The sequence below is a fragment of the Semicossyphus pulcher genome, unplaced genomic scaffold, assembly GCF_022749685.1.
Source record: "Semicossyphus pulcher isolate SPU_LCO1_2020_fin unplaced genomic scaffold, fSemPul1.0.p SCAF_10, whole genome shotgun sequence".
NCBI classification, from domain to species: Eukaryota; Metazoa; Chordata; class Actinopteri; order Labriformes; family Labridae; genus Semicossyphus; species Semicossyphus pulcher.
This window is the reverse complement of record NW_027211604.1, coordinates 3,688,424-3,705,078: the sequence shown is the minus strand read 5'-3', so window position 1 is coordinate 3,705,078 and position 16,655 is coordinate 3,688,424. Positions and strand designations below refer to the sequence as shown.

At 41.5% G+C, this 16,655-nt stretch overlaps 2 protein-coding genes across 2 annotated transcripts; one reads left to right on the top strand and one right to left on the bottom strand.

The window, feature by feature from the left end:
• The first annotated feature begins 343 nt into the window (after positions 1-343).
• Positions 344-7,946, top strand: guca1d (guanylate cyclase activator 1d). The gene is made up of 4 exons (XM_069667182.1): positions 344-538; positions 5,253-5,402; positions 6,404-6,491; positions 7,822-7,946. Exons 1-4 carry the CDS (start codon positions 344-346, stop codon positions 7,944-7,946), a joined length of 558 nt encoding a protein of 185 aa, XP_069523283.1.
• Positions 7,947-10,488: 2,542 nt separating this feature from the next.
• On the bottom strand, positions 10,489-16,438 carry alg8 (ALG8 alpha-1,3-glucosyltransferase). The gene is made up of 13 exons (XM_069667171.1): positions 16,350-16,438; positions 15,674-15,752; positions 15,257-15,450; positions 14,736-14,845; positions 14,020-14,087; positions 13,746-13,872; positions 13,425-13,528; positions 13,041-13,161; positions 12,815-12,954; positions 12,594-12,733; positions 12,359-12,456; positions 11,995-12,067; positions 10,489-11,665 (listed from the first exon to the last, which is right to left on the bottom strand). The coding sequence occupies exons 1-13, from the start codon at positions 16,436-16,438 to the stop codon at positions 11,440-11,442; spliced, it is 1,569 nt and encodes a 522-aa protein (XP_069523272.1). The 3' UTR covers positions 10,489-11,439.
• Between the last annotated feature and the right edge of the window lie 217 nt (positions 16,439-16,655).

Sequence of the window (16,655 nt, the reverse complement as noted above, 5' to 3'; positions counted from 1 at the left end):
GGTCTGCTTTTTCCTGCTGGACCTAAGAGGGTTAGAGAGTCCTGAGGTTTTGCTCTCTGACTGCAGAGTCACTACAGCCTGGACATTGGCCGGCTCCTGCTGCTGTAACCTGCTGGCCTTGTCTCCTCAGGCCGTGGATTTATCACCTTTAGACTCCTTTTGTTGGGACTTCAGACGAATCTATCAAGGATCCACTGAGGATCCAACACGCCTGCACTTCTTGTCGTTGTCTGCTTTGGTTTCTCTTCTGAAACTCTGTCTTTCAGTGTGAGGAGAACCCTTCTTCCTTTCTTCCCTTGAGGTTTTGTTTTTCCAGCCTCGGTGCTCCTGTCGGACCGCACCAATGGGGAACCACGGCTCGAACCTGGACGACATCCTGGCGGAGGACATGCACCACTGGTACAACAAATTCATGCGGGAGTCTCCGTCGGGCCTCATCACGCTGTTCGAGCTGAAGGCCATCCTGGGCCTGAAGGGCATGAGCGAGAACGCCAACAGCTACGTGGACCAGGTGTTCTTTACCTTCGACATGGACGGGGTGAGTCTCGAACACGGCCTGAGTTTTCAGAATAAAGGTTCTAACTTAAACTCTGTTTAAACATAAGGAGAGAAAATCGGAGATCTTGTGTTTGATCACATGTTGCTGGTTTCACAGAAGAAGCTGAACTTTCTGTTTGACAGCAGCAGATAAAAGATATTTAAATCATCCAAACAGGATACAGAAGATTTTAAACCATCAAAAAGTACAAAGTTCATCAAAAATACATCAAAATGAAAGAATTATATCTAATACACAATAATAAGATTAAATAAAGGTGCTCCTCTAAAAACAGGCAGCTGGCTCATCTCCAGTACTTTCACAGAGAACGTTTTACTGCTCGACATTTATCCGGCGCTCTTATGAAGTTTTTCTTTTTAAAGATGTTTCATGTGAACAAGTTATTTTGTTCTATTTGTGGTAAAAATCCACAAAGTTTATTTCTACTCGTTTTTTTCCCCCAACTTAAGTTGTAAATGACTTTACTGTGTTTTTTTACTTTGTGCTGATTCAAACTTCTTCTGTACTTCATGAATCTGACAGACAGAGGTACGAGTTAAGATCTTACAGGCTTAAAAATATACAACACTACAACAGGAAGTAGTACTGAGAGTGTTTAGCTTCATGTAGTCAAAGTGTTTCTTCATGAAGCTCAGAAAACTTCTGTAGTTTTACTTGTTGTACTTCAGCTCAGTGATGGTGTGAGTTCTTCCTCCACCAGTGAAAGTTTCTGCTTACACTCACTTTGAGCTTCAGCCAGCGGTCAGGGAAACGTACTGAGGTTAAATCCAGAGGAGCATAAAAACTAAATACTCAAGTAAAATACAAGGACCTTAAAATTAGCCAAAAAAGTGCAGTACTTAAATATACTTATTAAACTGGTAAACTTATGAAATGGTACTGTTTCATACTTAAAGTACATTTCTGTTATTATACAAGCTTAGCTCTACTTAAGTTCTGCTTTGACTAACTTTTACTGCACTTCTTTTAATCTTTAAGTATTTTAAGGTTGTTTTGTTTCTTAAACGAACGGTCTCATCATTTCTGAGATGAAGACGTTCATTTACATATTTCTGTGTAAACAGAGCTCGAGGTCAGAACGTGTTTGTTGTTTGCCTCAAGCTGAAATAAAAACGTTGTCATGTTTCATGTTTGCAGCAGATCAAAAAAGTCAGAACTCCGTTTTTTAATATGATTTGAAACATTTGATTCTTTTTTTGTGGATTTTACGAACACGTTTTGGTAATATCACGATAAACACATGAGCGCGTCTGAGTTCTCCTGGTGGGGTTTGAGCTGTGAACCAGATGCATGATGGGAAACAGGACGGGGTCGACCTGCAGGTCATGTGACAGATGCTTGAAAACAATCAGCTTCAGTCTGAATGCAACCTGAGACGTTTTAACAGAAACACTTTATATTACTGGCTGCTTGTTTCGTGGAGATTGTGGAACTATTATATTGTTTATTTTTTATGTTTAATTTTAAGAAGAATTTCTTGTAAACAACTCGTTCCTGTCTGACTGAGTCTGTCGGGACTTCAGGAGCTTTCTGTCGCTGTGAGAAATGAAAACTTGTTTTTAATGATCATCGTCTGAATCAGATACAGAAACAGTGTGACGTTCACAGAGTGGCAGCAGGAGGTTAATTACATTAATGTCACAGTATTTTTAAACTTGACTGATTTCTGCCCTGGAAAGCAGGTTAGTAATGATGTCATAAAAGTGTCACAGGTGAGCCATGTGGACTCCTGACTGTCGCTTTAAGTCAGATTTTAAATCACGGAACTTTCCGCTGAACAGTTTATTTAAACATTTTTTTTATTGTAAGAAAACTTTTGTGTTGGATTTAATTTGACGAGTTCAGATGTGAGACATGTTTGTGTTTGATCTGCAGTACTGTGGACCGACGCCTGCACGTCGGCGATCTAATAACATGCTGTTAAATATAAATTAAACACAGTTACAGACATTCACCCGAAAACAACACAAAGAAAAACATCTTCATGTTCAAACTGATTAACTTTTTTTCTTATTTTTCTTATTCATTTATTATTATTTATTACACACACACACACACACACACACACACACACACACACAGGATTCACTCTGTAGCTTCTCTGTGGAGCTGTAAGAAGCATCTTGTGGTTTTCATCAGCTGCATCATGTGACCTCAGAATGACATCAATCATGTGATGACTCCACGAACAGTTAAAGAGAATGACGTGTGCCTGAAGGCTTCAAAAAAGTTACTAAGAACTTTAGTGAAGATTATTTATATTTTTCTGTTTCGAAAGTGAACTTTCACTCTTACATGATGTGCTTTTATTTTGAAGGGTAAACAGGTGTTGTGATATTTTTGTATGGTAGTTAGAGAAATTAAAACTTGTTGAAAATGTAAAAATAAGCACACTTTATTATTTGAGTATAAATGTGGAGTTATGCTTTAGTTTTGTTATAGAGTGAAAATGAGGACAAAGATGGCGGCTGCAGCTCTCCCTCTCCCTCTGTCTCTCTCCCTCTCCCTCTGTCTCTCTCTGTCTCCCTCTCTCTCCCTCTCTGTTTCTGTCTCTCTATCTGTAATTGGCTTACAGAGTTTGCATGTGGGGCTCTGATCCCCGCTGGGTGTGTTTATGGCGAGATAAGTGGATTGGTAGCGAGCACTGAAGTTCAGGGAAGATGTTCTGAGAAGCGAGCGGGCGGAAGGACACCTGGAGATCACCTGTTAGACTTAAATGTTGGACTTTTTTAATGAGGTTCAATACAGAGAGACAAGGTTCACACAAACGGGCCAATCAATTAACGAGAATCAGCCAATCAATCAAACACGGGATTAATCCAGAGAGAGACAAGAGGTTTGGAGCGGAGCGCGAAACACGAACACGAACAACATATAGATTAAACAAACGAGTTCAAAGAATGATAAAAAAACAACATATTCACATCTATGATAAACAAGCTCACAGCAGGAGCCGGGACTTTATCAGGACTTCACACCAACATATACATAAAAGTACAATTACTCACAGTAGGACTGGGAAGCAAATCTTTTATCAGGGCAAAATTCAAATAATAGTGATATAATAAATTGATTTGTATTAAAAACACAAAACGTAAATCAGTTTATCTAAGATTGAATACATCTGGGAATGAACAGAAGTTGAGGAGCGTTATCGATCGTGTTCGGGCATCAAAAAAGAGCTTAGACACCAAAGAAGGGACAAAAACATTTATAAGAAACGTTTTTAGACGTTTTTGGGAGAAAACGTGTTCTCTATAAAATCACTTTTTTCTAAATGTTTCACGACTCAAACAGGCAAAAATATGATTTCCAATCCAATTCAAACGTATTTATTTTTATTTATTTGAAATTTATTTTAAGTTTTAATAAACGTCAGCTTGTCAAATATCTGTTGGTTTGAACACATTGAACTCTGCGCAGCTGTTTCACTTTTTAATTGTATTTCACATTTTCTGACACCAGGAGAATATCGAGCAGACGTTACTGTTTGGCAGAGCACAGCAGAGGTTAGAGTTTTAACAACATGTATATGTGTGTAAATAAATTCTGTATTTGTGTATTTTTAGAGCCGGCTGTGTGGCTGTGTCGTGTCCAGTGTTCAGACAATCATCGAAGAGATGGGCGTTAGAGACGACTCTTTAAAGGGAGTCAGATCGTATCATATGTTCCTTTTCACGCAGCTCAAAGTTCTTCTCGCCTCTCTCATTCTTCTTCTTCTACTGTTTTCTGGCAGCTGGTTCAAAGGGGGGAATGGAAACACAGACAGCTAAATCTGGTGACAACCGACAAAAACTTGATTCGTTTACACCACAGAGCTGTTAAAAAGAGTCGGCTCGGCCTTGAACGTTACATCACCATCTTAAAATCCTGATGACGTGAGCATGTGTTATAGTGTTTTCATGTCCTGGGTTAAAACGTCACTTTAGACCAAACAAACAGATCTGCGTGTGAATAATGAGTCCAGACATGAATGCTGCATTCAGGCAATGCAGGAAAATGGGAAACATTATTATCACCTGTTATTACAATTATTCCAATGCAGTTAGACTGGGTACCTTTGCAGCCTCCTTATCACCGGGCTGAATGATCTTCTTGTGTTACATGTCAAAAGCAGTTCAGCTGAAACAAAGACACACTCATAAAGGATCATATCTGTGTTACTGTTAGGTGTTAGCTATGGTGCATTTACAGCTGTCTTCCAACAGTGTGTTGACACCTTAGTAGTTCTTTACACCTCTTCAGAAGTTCATGATATTTCAAACTCGAGATTACAACTGGCCTGAGACTGATGTAAAGAGATAAAGATGCTCGTATTCACAGTTTAAACTACTCCAAAGGTCTCACTACTGACGATGGATTGATTGATTTGTGATCATTTTACAAGCATGAGATAAAAAACTTTACTTCCCTGGTTTTAATATAAAAAGGAGAAGGGAATATGTTTACATAGGGAAGCAAATTTAACAAAAACTTCTTTACACTGTTTTTTGAAAAAAGTTTTTCTTCCATTGGACAAAATAAGTTCTTAAAAGTTTCATGTAAAACTGGCAGAAGAATGAGCAAGTATTCCTGCCAGCGTTCCTCAGCAGTTCCTCTTGACAGGTGTAGAAACCCAGATTTAGTTTTTAGAACTGAACCATCATTCCTAAAAACCTGATGGGGGTTAAATCTCGCTGTTTTCTGTCTGCAGGACGGTTACATCGACTTTGTGGAGTACATCGCCGCTGTCAGTCTGATGCTGAAAGGAGAAATCAACCAGAAGCTAAAGTGGTACTTCAAACTTTTTGACCAGGACGGAAACGGAAAGATCGACAGAGAAGAACTGGAGACCATCTTCTCGGTAAGAAGTCAATCACACACAAGACAACATCCGGGCCGACAACAAGACACAGGACACATGAATGAGCACAATGTGAGAGTCTCCTTTGAGCTTTAAAGAAAAAATGAGATTGCTGTTAAACCAAAGAAAATATGTGCAAAGTTTAGAGGAGCTGTTCTTCCTTTGGTTGTCAAATTATGATGATGCAAGATTTGACTAAACTAAACATTAACCACACTGTTGGGGGGGCTAATGATAAAAACTTATCAAGGCAAAAGTACATGAAACAAATCCTGTGTTCTGTGAGGTAAAATTGCTCTTTCTTTCAGTGGAGGCTGGTGGGTTTCAAGAGAGCCATGTAATGGCCATTCATAGTTTATCATCTTATAGCTTTGTATATATATATATATATATATATGTAGATATATATATATATAAGGTAATATCTAATAGAACACAATGCACACATGTACCAGAAGATGCCAGCATGCATAAGACATCCTGATGGAGCTGTACAGAATGTATTTAATTACTTTAAATGAATCAAAGAAGGCTTCGTAGAGGCTCACGTCGAACAGAAGAAACTTAACACTCAACACTTTAAAGTGACAAACTGTGCTTCTGTGAGCGAATCAAAAGAGCTGAAGCTGCAGCTCTGCTCACTGAGAACTGGGCTGGATTAACTCTGAAATTAGACAAGTGTTAATCTGCTGAATGAGCTCAATCTAGAAGCCGACAGCAAGCTGCAGAAGTGGGTCGAATGACTCCCACCCAGTAAGCCTGGGTGAAACCAGTCTGAACGATGTGAGAGGGTTCAGTCTGCAGTGGAGAGTTCAACCTTCTGAAGCTCCAGCTGTGGAGGATTCTTCAATGTACTTAAGAAACTCAGAATAAGCATGCCATTAATAAACGTTGGAAATCACGAAATTAAACTTTAAATGGGGGTAAAATGCTGCTCCGCACCGGATGCTTACTCAAAGGTTATCCTCACGAAGGACATCACTGTGTGTCTCCCCCTGCAGGCCATCCAGGACATCACACGGAACAGAGACATTGACCCTGAGGAGATCGTCTCGCTCATATTTGAGAGGATCGACGTAAAGGGAGAAGGTAAAGAAACAAGATGTGGCTGACGACATTGTTAATGCCACTAATGCTAACTATGCTAACGACTACTTTTACCATTACACACAGTTACACAACTGTAGGGCCATCTGTGGGCAACAATCAGATCACAAACAACTCTAAAATTATCGGACAGGTCTGCACAAACTCTACGCTCGCACATACATCTGGAGATTGTTAGCTTCATAGCATGCTAAGAGAAGGATACTGTAAACCACTACCAAGCTAATAACCCTTCCCTGCCATCCAAGTCATCCATGTTCAGATGTAAAGTTTTACAATCAAATAATGGGAAACAACTTCTACTGTAGATGGCGCTGCTGCCTAAATGAATGCCTGTACAAGCTGAGATGTCCTAATAAGGCCACCGTACAAGACAAACCTTTCAAAACACAACCCTTTCAATGGTGCCACCCTCAAGACAAACTTTACATTGTTTGTCCAAGGAAAGTGAAAAAGTGCATTTCCTACTAGAATTACAGCCAGGAAAGGTATAAAATGCTAATGCTAACATTGGCTAAGCATTGGCCTTTCATATAGTTAGTAGCTAACACTTTAAAAGTTTCACTAAACTACAGAAATGCTTCAAAGTTCAGTTTGAGATGATCTAAAAACAGCTGACAATCTGCAGAACACATACGTATGCAGATGATACAGTTCTTTATACTCCCAGAAACCATCGGCATCATTTGACGATGGTGAAGTCTCTGGGAGGAACGGCTCATATTTTTGGGGCTTTTGGTGTAGCCAGCAGATATCTGAATAACTGTCAAGGATATCCGTGCAAAGACTGCCATTTCCGGACGCTGGTCATTTTCTTCAGTCCGACCAGCAACTTGAGACTCAAGAAAGAGTTTCAGTGTAGAGACGACGTCTAAGAGCGGCTGTTATCGGCATTCATTTCAAGATATCTGTTTATAGAGGTAAATTAAAAGCTGAAAAGTTATTGACGATTGCTGATGGGTTCTGGGATTGCATTTCGTCCAATGTGTTCGACCTTTTATGCCATCAACAAAACTGGCCGTTGTTTTGGGTGCTATAGACAGAGCAAGTTGCACACAATGGCCTTCTCCTTTCTTACCAAACCCATCTACCTAACAGAACCCATAAAGGTCAGCAGCAAAGGTTCTGGAGAGGTGGAATCAACATGTAGTAGACATGGAGCCTCTATGTTGAATCAGTTTTTTGTAAGGGAACAAACTTGTGCACACCAAAAGACGAACATCAGAAGACTTGATCAGTGTTCTGTTGTGTCTAAGAATTAACCCTTCAGTTGCCATGTTATAACCCCTGAACCATCCCTTTGATCTCTCAGGTGAGCTGACCCTGGAGGAGTTCATCGAGGGAGCCAAAGACCATGAAGACATCATGGACATGCTGAAGAAAATGATGGACCTGACGCCGGTGTTAGTCATCATTGTGGAGGGCCGGGTGGGATGAGAGTGCACCGGGACGACAAAGACTGATGGACGCAGAAATCCTCCAATCCTCAAGGCCCCCAAATAGAGAGAAATAGCAAGAATCAGCTCCAACTCCCAATCGAACAAAGAGGAATGACTTGCTCTCCTGACAGTCGTCTCGGAGGCACCTGATGTTCTGTGGTCAGAGCGAGGAAGCGGGAATCAACGGATGGTGAAATTGTAAAACTTTACTTTGCACTTGATTGTGTGGCCGCTCCTCCTCCAACGACTGCAGGTATCAGGTTGAAAAACAAACTTATTTTTGACAAAGATATCTTTGATGAAGACTATTGATGAAGATCTTCATCCTATCCAACAAAATCCAACATCTCAAATCTTTCTATCACCTCACAATTCACCTGACACAGCAATCATGATGTTCGTCCAAAAGTGTTCAAACAAAGAACTTTATATTGAAGTCCAGCGATGGTTCCAGTTAAAGACGCCGTATTGGTCCGGGGCTGGGTGTCAAACATCAACATGTTTTTGGAAAGCTCTCTCGATGTTCATTGTTGGTTTTACTTGTTAATGTTTTTATGTTGTTGTGACCCATGCTAATGTGGTGAAGCCAAAGAAAAACTTCCACATGGTGGACAACAGTTTGTTACCTAGAGAAATGTACCTGCTGAAATGTGTCGACAGCAGCAGGCAACACATTGTCTGAACTACCAGAAGTTGTAATTGAACGCTTTCTCTGATTTTCTTTGATGGAAATGTATTTTAATAACAAACTTCTTGAAGGACTGCAACATTTAAAATGCAAAACTTTCTGCTGAATGTGACGAATGTTTTGTGGAAATCAGTGTCGACAAACACGATGCCCAGCCCTGAATGTGGAGCCTGATGTCAAAGACACTTAGAATCGTTTGTAGAACCATAGAGCCTTGAGTTTTAATCATTCTCTCAAATTTCGTTTCCTGCTTTACATAAAAGTCAAGCATCACGAGGTTCAATCAAAAAACAGGCGACAAATGAAAGTAAAAACCTGAACGCTGGCCTCAAAGAGTGAGAGGATCTGATGCTGTGGGAGCAGTTCTGTTGGGATGGTTTGGGGCTTGAAGGAGAGTTTGAGTGCGAATCAATACTCAGTAGTTCTGATTGATCACATTTATTCTATAGAGAAACGTGTATCCTGTTGGGAGTGGTTGAAGGTGTGTTGGCCCAGCACCTTGTGAGGACACAAATTTCAAAAAGGGCTAAATCTTTTTCAAACTACTTGAAAGCTGAGAGACGAGTGAACGTCAACGGTCGCAGCAGGATGAAGACGTTAAAGAACCATGTTGGGAGAGTTTTAGAGCTAACACAGCAGCCTGTTATGGATGGCATTAGTAACAAACACTTTATAGCAGAGAAGAAGAACTTCTAGCAAAATGTCAGCACTCAGTGTTTCTAACTGCACTATCAGTTAGTTATCTTAGGGACATCCTGAAACTGGAGGAGCAGATAAATATTTTGCACTGTTAAAGAAAAAGATCATTTAATGCTGGCAGCTTTATTTTACGCACATGAAGGTTTGTTTGGATGTGAGGCCAATAGTTCTGCTTTCTTCTACATGTGAATGTGCCGACGCTCGCCGTATGAGGCACGCATCGCTATCTTTATGACACTTTGTTAGAGGTGGGTTCTGTGTCTCTGAGCAGAGCATGCTGGGAGTGTGTCCTGCAGTGAGCTGGTCTTTGCTGTGAAGCTCCTGATCCTCTTAATGCTGTCAAAGGTTGAGCAGGTTGAGCTGTAATGGAGCCGATTTAGTGACAGTTTCAGAAGCAAAGATGTTTATTTTTATATGTCAGTAGGCTGCAGGAGGAAAATATTAACCGAATGTTTGAGAAACTTCCTGCTAGAAAATACACAGAAACAAGAACAGGAGCTTTACTTAAAGAAAAAATATCTGACGAAGGCTGACAAATCCACTTTCCATTTCTGTCTCACCCCGCAGAGCAGAGCGGTTTAATCCAGACTAAAATAATCCTTGACAACCTGATCCATCAGCTCCTCTGGAACCAGGCCACAGATTGAGCCAGGCCAAACCAGGCCAAACCAGGCCAAGCCAGAGCAGTGACAGCAAGGTGTTATTAATATCCAACTAAGAGTTTCTTTCATGTGTGAAACCTTCAAACTGTTTTCATGTTGTTTTATTGTGAGGGGATTTGTGAGTGTGTGAACTTAACTCCCTCAGCTTGATGTAAACAAGCAGCAACGATGTTTGGATGCTCAACAAACTGTGAACTGTGTTCTTCTGTCACATCAGTAGTTTAGTTTTGTGTGTCTGGTCTCTTATTTTGAAACTCAAAGGGAAGTTACTGAATGATCTGAGTGTTGGAAAACATTTTTACTTTTATACTCTGATGTGTGAGACAAGATCAAGGCGACGGAGGGGAATGTTTGAACTCGTCTGTAGACTGACACTGATACTAAGTCAGACTCGATGTTAGAGGCCGTTCTGTCCTTAAAGCTGCTAACTGGTAGTCGTACAGTCAGATCAGATCTGCAGGTTAGCATCGACGCTAACAGTTATAGTGCAATAGAGCTTCTTACAGTGAAAACACTGTAAGTTCATTTTATCTGATCATGTTTGTGTTGCCTTATCAATAAAGTTTTTAAACAAACAATGTCAGTGTTGTTGCTCATCTGATGGAAGTAAAAGTTAACATCATTAAATCCAGATGAAATCATTCGTTTTCATATTTGTTTTATTTGCAAACATACAAAAAGCATCCACGTGTTTTATTTCTGTTTTGGTCAACATGTGGTGCGTAGATCTGCAGCGCTCGTCACTGATGTTTGTTTCACACACCTGTCAGTTTCACAGTTTGTCAGCCCGTCCGTGACCCATCTACACATGACGCAGCTATCCTAACAGCGTCAACATTAACGAGTTATTCCAGTTTGTTCAATCTCTTTCACACACTTTGGGTCTTAATAGTTTTGGTTTGTCTCCAGCAGAGACGGTCTGCGGTCTCTGTGCAGAGAGCGATGTAACGTCTGTGTGTGGTTCAAACAATCATCTCCCTCTGTAACAAAAAGGTCTATCTCTGTAGGGATCCTTTCTGTCATGTTGTCACACACTTAGAAGAACAATCTGAGCCTGTCAGTGGAAACAACAAGAACTTTTACTGGATGACCTTTGACCCATCAAGGATTATGTTGCAGCCTTTACAGCCTGTTTCCCTGCTGCAGGATGAACACATCTACTGGAGACACTCACACACTGTTTATCGATTAGTCGTTTAAAATATTACAACCTGTAGTAAAATGAATCTCTTCCCAAAAGTCCTTGCAGTTTTTATGACAACAGGAAGTGATGTCATGGTTGATGTCATAGTCTTGGTTTGGTCAACACACGCAAACCAAGAAGTTATTGGAGGGTCTTTTTAAAGATGGCCGTCACTTTATCCTGATTGGTCCTCACAGTGAGCCGTCAGAGTCTGAGTGTGTTTATCTGACCTTTGACCTCTCGGGTCCAGGACGACGGTTCACAGCTGCTTGGGCTTCTCCTCCTCCCTCAGCAGGCTGACGTACAGACGCACGAAGGAGTAACAGACGCCGACTGAGCAGTACACCGAGGTCAACAGCAGGGGGAGGAAGGGCAGCTTCTGTTGCCATGGCGACAGAGGGAAGATGACCTCACAGGCAATCGCCACGGCAACCAGTCCGAGCAGGTAGACGGACTCCAGAGGATGGAGGAGAGACCCTGGACCACTGAGAGGACAGAGTCAGAGACATGATTACTAAACAGAGACAGCCATCCAGAAACAAAGCACTCTGGGTAATGTAGTCTCTTTTATGAAGGAGTATGTCAGATATCTTTAAAACTATGTTTCTGACCAACATGAATCCAAAGTCTAACTCTAACAGTAAAACTCTGATATATTCAGACTCAAGCCAACAACACGTTAGTCCGTCTCTTAATACTGTCTGACTTCCTGTTTGTGGTCCTTTGGTTCCTACTGAACACTTTGATCTCAAACTTAACTTTTATAAAAACATATCTGAATATCAAATAAAGAGAATAAAAGTTGTCTGTCTACCTGTGAAGTTTCCTCAGAGCGGTGAAAGAGTAGATCACGAACATCAACATCAGAGCAGCTTTGATGGGCAGCTCTGAAACAAACAGTTCTGGTCCGTCACATAGCGAACCTGCACAGCTTACAGCACTGCTTCACACATGTTAGAGAAGACAGTGTTTTAAAAGCAAACTGGAGTTTCATTTAAATACTTGAGACATTAAACATGTGACTAAAAAGAGCCAAAGAAAGAATGATCAAAAAGACTTTTGCATTTAGCTTGAAACTCGCAGTTTAAAGGATGTTCTGCTCATTTAACTGACCAGTTTGATTTGGTATAAACAGACGTATTCTTCTCAGATCAAACGTGACTCTGTGTAATGTTTACCTGCGGGGGTGAAGATCAGCGGGAACAAGGAGTAATGACCTGTGGTGCTAAGAAGCAGGAATATCCCAGCATCCTCTCTGCTCTCCACCGCCAGGATGCTACAGGAACAAAAAACAGACAGAAATACTCCCGTTATATCACTTGGTTGATTGATTAACTAAATCCATTGAACAGGCATCAATAAAAGGCTCAAGGCAGAAACTTAGACATGTTCTCATTGCAGTGTGATTCTGACCTGAGCGGCAGGATGGCGATGAGGATGGCTTTCTCGTGGACGTGCCAACCGAACATGAAGGAGCCCAGAGCGCAGAGCAGCAGACAGCGCAGGAAACCCCGAGCACCGCGAGGACGCCGCCAGATTGACAACACGGCCGGCTGCAGAGAGATGCAGTCACGGTCATATTTGAACCAACATCTTTACAGACATATAAGAAGCTAAACTTCACTTTGACTCACCAGGATGGAGAGCAGCGTGCAGACGAGTGTGATGGAGGGAGAGACGGAGGGGAGGACCGAGTGCTGAAACTCCTGAACCAAGCCGCCCGTCATGGAGGCTCGAGGAAGCTCCGCCTCCTGCAGCAGCTTCAGACGAACACCTGCTCAAACATTTATCACAGAAACACGTCAGCAAAAAATCCTGTGAGCTGATTGGACGGGGCGATCTGAGGAGGAAGAGGCTCACCGAGCGTCGCCAGGATCTTGTCCAGGATGTTGTAGAGGGCCCAGATGTTGGGGGCCCAGTAGGCGTGACAGAGGCCCCGTTTAAAAGGGAAGAGACGGGACAGGACCTGAGGGAGCTGACCCTGAAGTAAACACAACACTTAATCTGAATCAGGTCTCAGAAAAAGGAATCTCAAACAACCTCAAGAACGTACTTTAAGATAAGACAACCTTTACTGATCCCCTTTTGACCCACAATCCTTTGCAACATTTCTGCACACACCCTGTATCAGAGCCACACACTGCAGCCTGAACTCTGTTCTCATGTTTGTGATGCTCAGCTGTCTTAGCGACCCTCCAGCTGTCTGTGAGTGAACGAATGCTAACGGAGGAAGATTTTGCTCACCATGGCGATGAAGGGGCCGAAGGACAGAGCGCAGACGGAGGCCACGATGCCGCCCAGAGCCAGCAGACGGAGCGGACTGAAACTCCTCCACCTGACTGAGCCGTCTGCACAAAAACAAAACACCCTCTCATAACGACGGAGCTTAAAAATCTCTTGAGGTTTGTGCTGGATGCTACAAAGGTCAAAGGTCACACAACTTAGATTATCAGTCAACGAGGAATTGAACATCTAAACTATCAACGTAACATTTTGTAGTTTGTTTCCTCTCTGCTTCAGTGAAAAGAATAAAAGCGTCAGAGTGATCAGGTGTGTGTGTGGTACCTTTGTTGTCCTGGGTGAAGCAGTAGCTCCTCAGCAGGTAGATGCCGTACGCCGGAGCCACGTACAGGTAGATGTGCTTCAGGTTGAGCAGGACGGAGAACAGCAGCGCCCCCTGCAGGTGCTGAGACTGTTCCAACAAACAACAAAAGATAAACTGAAGTAACTGATACGTTAAGAGTTCCTTTCAAAGTAAGTAACGTTAAAATAACATCAACCTCCTGTTCAAACACACGAGGTCTTTAACAGTGTGCGGAAGCGTCAGGTGTGTTTGTACCTGCAGGTGTTTTGCCACCGACAGCAGCAGGAAACCAAACAGGAAGCCGTTGTACTGGAAGTGAATATCTGACACAAACTGTGAAGGAAGTTTATCTTGTCCGTAATGATCACTGAGGGTCGGTTTATTCACTGATGTCAGACGAGATCAGACTGCAGAGAACCAACGGCACATTTAGAGAAGCTAACGAGCATGTCTTTGGACTGTGCGAGGAAGCCAGAGTACCAAGAGGAAACCCACGCATGCACAGGGAGAACATGCAGACTCCACCCAGAAAGAACCGGGATTCAAACCAGGAACCTTCTTGATGTGCAGCGAAAGCACTAAACACTGCACCACCGTGCAGCCCACTGTGTCAATCACTGAACTTAAAAAGAGCTGAATTCATGTTTGTCTTTATTACAAATTTGCAAAGATGATAATTTAACTATTAAGAAATCCAGATTTACATCCATGTTTACTTGCCAGCAGTCTTCTTCTGTCATTCTTGGCAAATTAGCACCAAAAATCGATCAGAGAAAACGTGTGAAACAACTGGTTTTGTAGTTATTGCAAAATTTAAAAGGCAACATTTTAAAGCATATTCCCTTTAAACTACACATTTCTGTGGCCTTTTATTTTGTCCCAGTCAAACAGATGTCTAACAAGTTTTACCAAAAGTTACCAAACATGTGTTTTTACTTTGTGAGGTTATTTGAGTCACAGCTGAAGGATACGGTCGACGATTAGGAGGCCGAAGTTCCAAAGAAGCAGAACAGCGAGGACGAAGGATGGTCGGTTTAAAATGTCCCGAGAGCCTTTCTGCCCCTGAACACACCGGCAGCACCTGGAGGTGGACAGAGTAACGAGTTTTACTACGCTTCAGAGGAAAACTTCAGGGAAAATTCAAGATGTTCAATCTTTCGAGCAGTCGTCGAGCGTCGTCTTTTAATGTGATTGTAGAGTTAAACTTGATGCTGATGCTTGAAATAAAAAATGTATGAGGGCTTACATCATCAGAGGTACATTTGAATAAAAATAAAGATCAAATACATTCAGGTAAACATGCAGGAAATGTTCAGCTTTACAAGAACACAGAAGCTGCAGATGTACATGTTATTTATTTAGCATTTAATTGTCTTAGAGTTCAGTTGTTTTAACTTCTGTGGATCGTGTTTGTGCTGCACCAATACAAGCTGCTCTCAGAGGTTTCAATCAGAGATAACAGAAGGTTGGAGCTATCAGACTCTGGACTTACTCTCTGGCAGCGTAGATAAACACCGCGTCAGTGAAGATGACCGACAGCCTCTGGAACAGGACGGTGGCCGGGCTGTCATAGTTCAGATTCTCCACCTGCAGCATGTTGCTGTCAAAGTGCTGAGCCACGTGGGACAGACCAAACTCGAACCAGGCGAACAGGGGGGGGTAGTCCAGAGTCCACTCTGACGTGTTCTGCAGGGACGAGGACGAGATACACTTATTCGTTTATTTATAAACAGGACACTATTACAATACACTGTCTGGTTCTGTTAAAAAAAGTCAACACAGAGGCTCAAAATCTGCCAAGATGTGTAATAAATGTTTATAGTAATATAGGCCAAATATCACATCTAGCTGCATTATTAGACAATCAAACACTTACTAGAATACACTTTATTACATGTTCTATACTGACCTCATGGTACCACCTGGACACTGGCAGACTGTGTGTGATCGCCAACCAGTTCCTGTGCACCTCGAAGTCTGTAGAATGACTGAAAGAGAGACAGAAAGTCAAACCAAACCCCATACAAAATGTTTTTATCTTTAATGTAGCCTCACTTATCAGCAGATAAAGTCTGAAATAATGTGACAGAGACATACACATCATCTTGAAATGACAGAAATATATCATATGTTATAAGTGAGGGGACACCATAGAGTGTAATGTTGCGTTCAATAAATCATGGCCAAGTTAGATTGTGCTTTTATTATTAAGCACTATCTCGAGAAACGGCGCCATCTTGAGGCCGTTTGGCTGTATAGCCGGTAAGTTAATAACACGTCAAGTTAATACAACATAAACAATCCCTCCTCATCTCATATTAAGTATTTTATAATTTAGGACTACATACACATTTCTTTCTCTAACATCTCCCCTAAAATCAACACATAAATAACTTATTCAACCTAAATATTGAATTTAAAATGACATGTTCTGGCTTGTTGCTAATATTAGCTACTAAGTAAGCTAGCCGGATGCTAACAGGCGTCGCAGCAGCTTCTAAAGTAAATCGAATATCAAATAAAATATTCTTCTTGAAGCTGAACCTAACAATGAAATTACTTCACATCGAAATACTCCCACTCACTAGGCGCTGATAAACAGACATTTGAGGAAAGAAACTCCCAGTGCTAACGCTGGAAACCAGCTCCAACTGTCAGCCACGGGCGGCGCCATGACAGTGAATCTGTTTGGTTTTGTATGCAAAGCTTTATTGACAGCTCTAGGCTTGACATTACGAGGGGGAGTGTTGAGAATGATAATTCAAGACCAGAGTCGTATTATTCTAAAATAATATGATTTTTTAAATTACTTTGTGTCTCAATTATTATTTTAATTCATCATATTATTTAACTTTGTATCAAATCAAAGAAGAAATCTTTGGTGCTGACAG

Coding starts and splice junctions, on each gene's coding strand:
- guca1d (XM_069667182.1), top strand. CDS start 344: ATGGGGAACCACGGCTCGAACCTGGACGACATCCTGGCGGAGGACATG. Junction 539..5,252: donor TTACCTTCGACATGGACGGG/GTGAGTCTCGAA, acceptor TTCTGTCTGCAG/GACGGTTACATCGACTTTGT. Junction 5,403..6,403: donor AACTGGAGACCATCTTCTCG/GTAAGAAGTCAA, acceptor CTCCCCCTGCAG/GCCATCCAGGACATCACACG.
- alg8 (XM_069667171.1), bottom strand. CDS start 16,438: ATGGCGCCGCCCGTGGCTGACAGTTGGAGCTGGTTTCCAGCGTTAGCA. Junction 15,451..15,673: donor TGTCCAGGTGGTACCATGAG/GTCAGTATAGAA, acceptor TCGTCCCTGCAG/AACACGTCAGAGTGGACTCT. Junction 13,529..13,745: donor CTTCACCCAGGACAACAAAG/GTACCACACACA, acceptor GTTTTTGTGCAG/ACGGCTCAGTCAGGTGGAGG.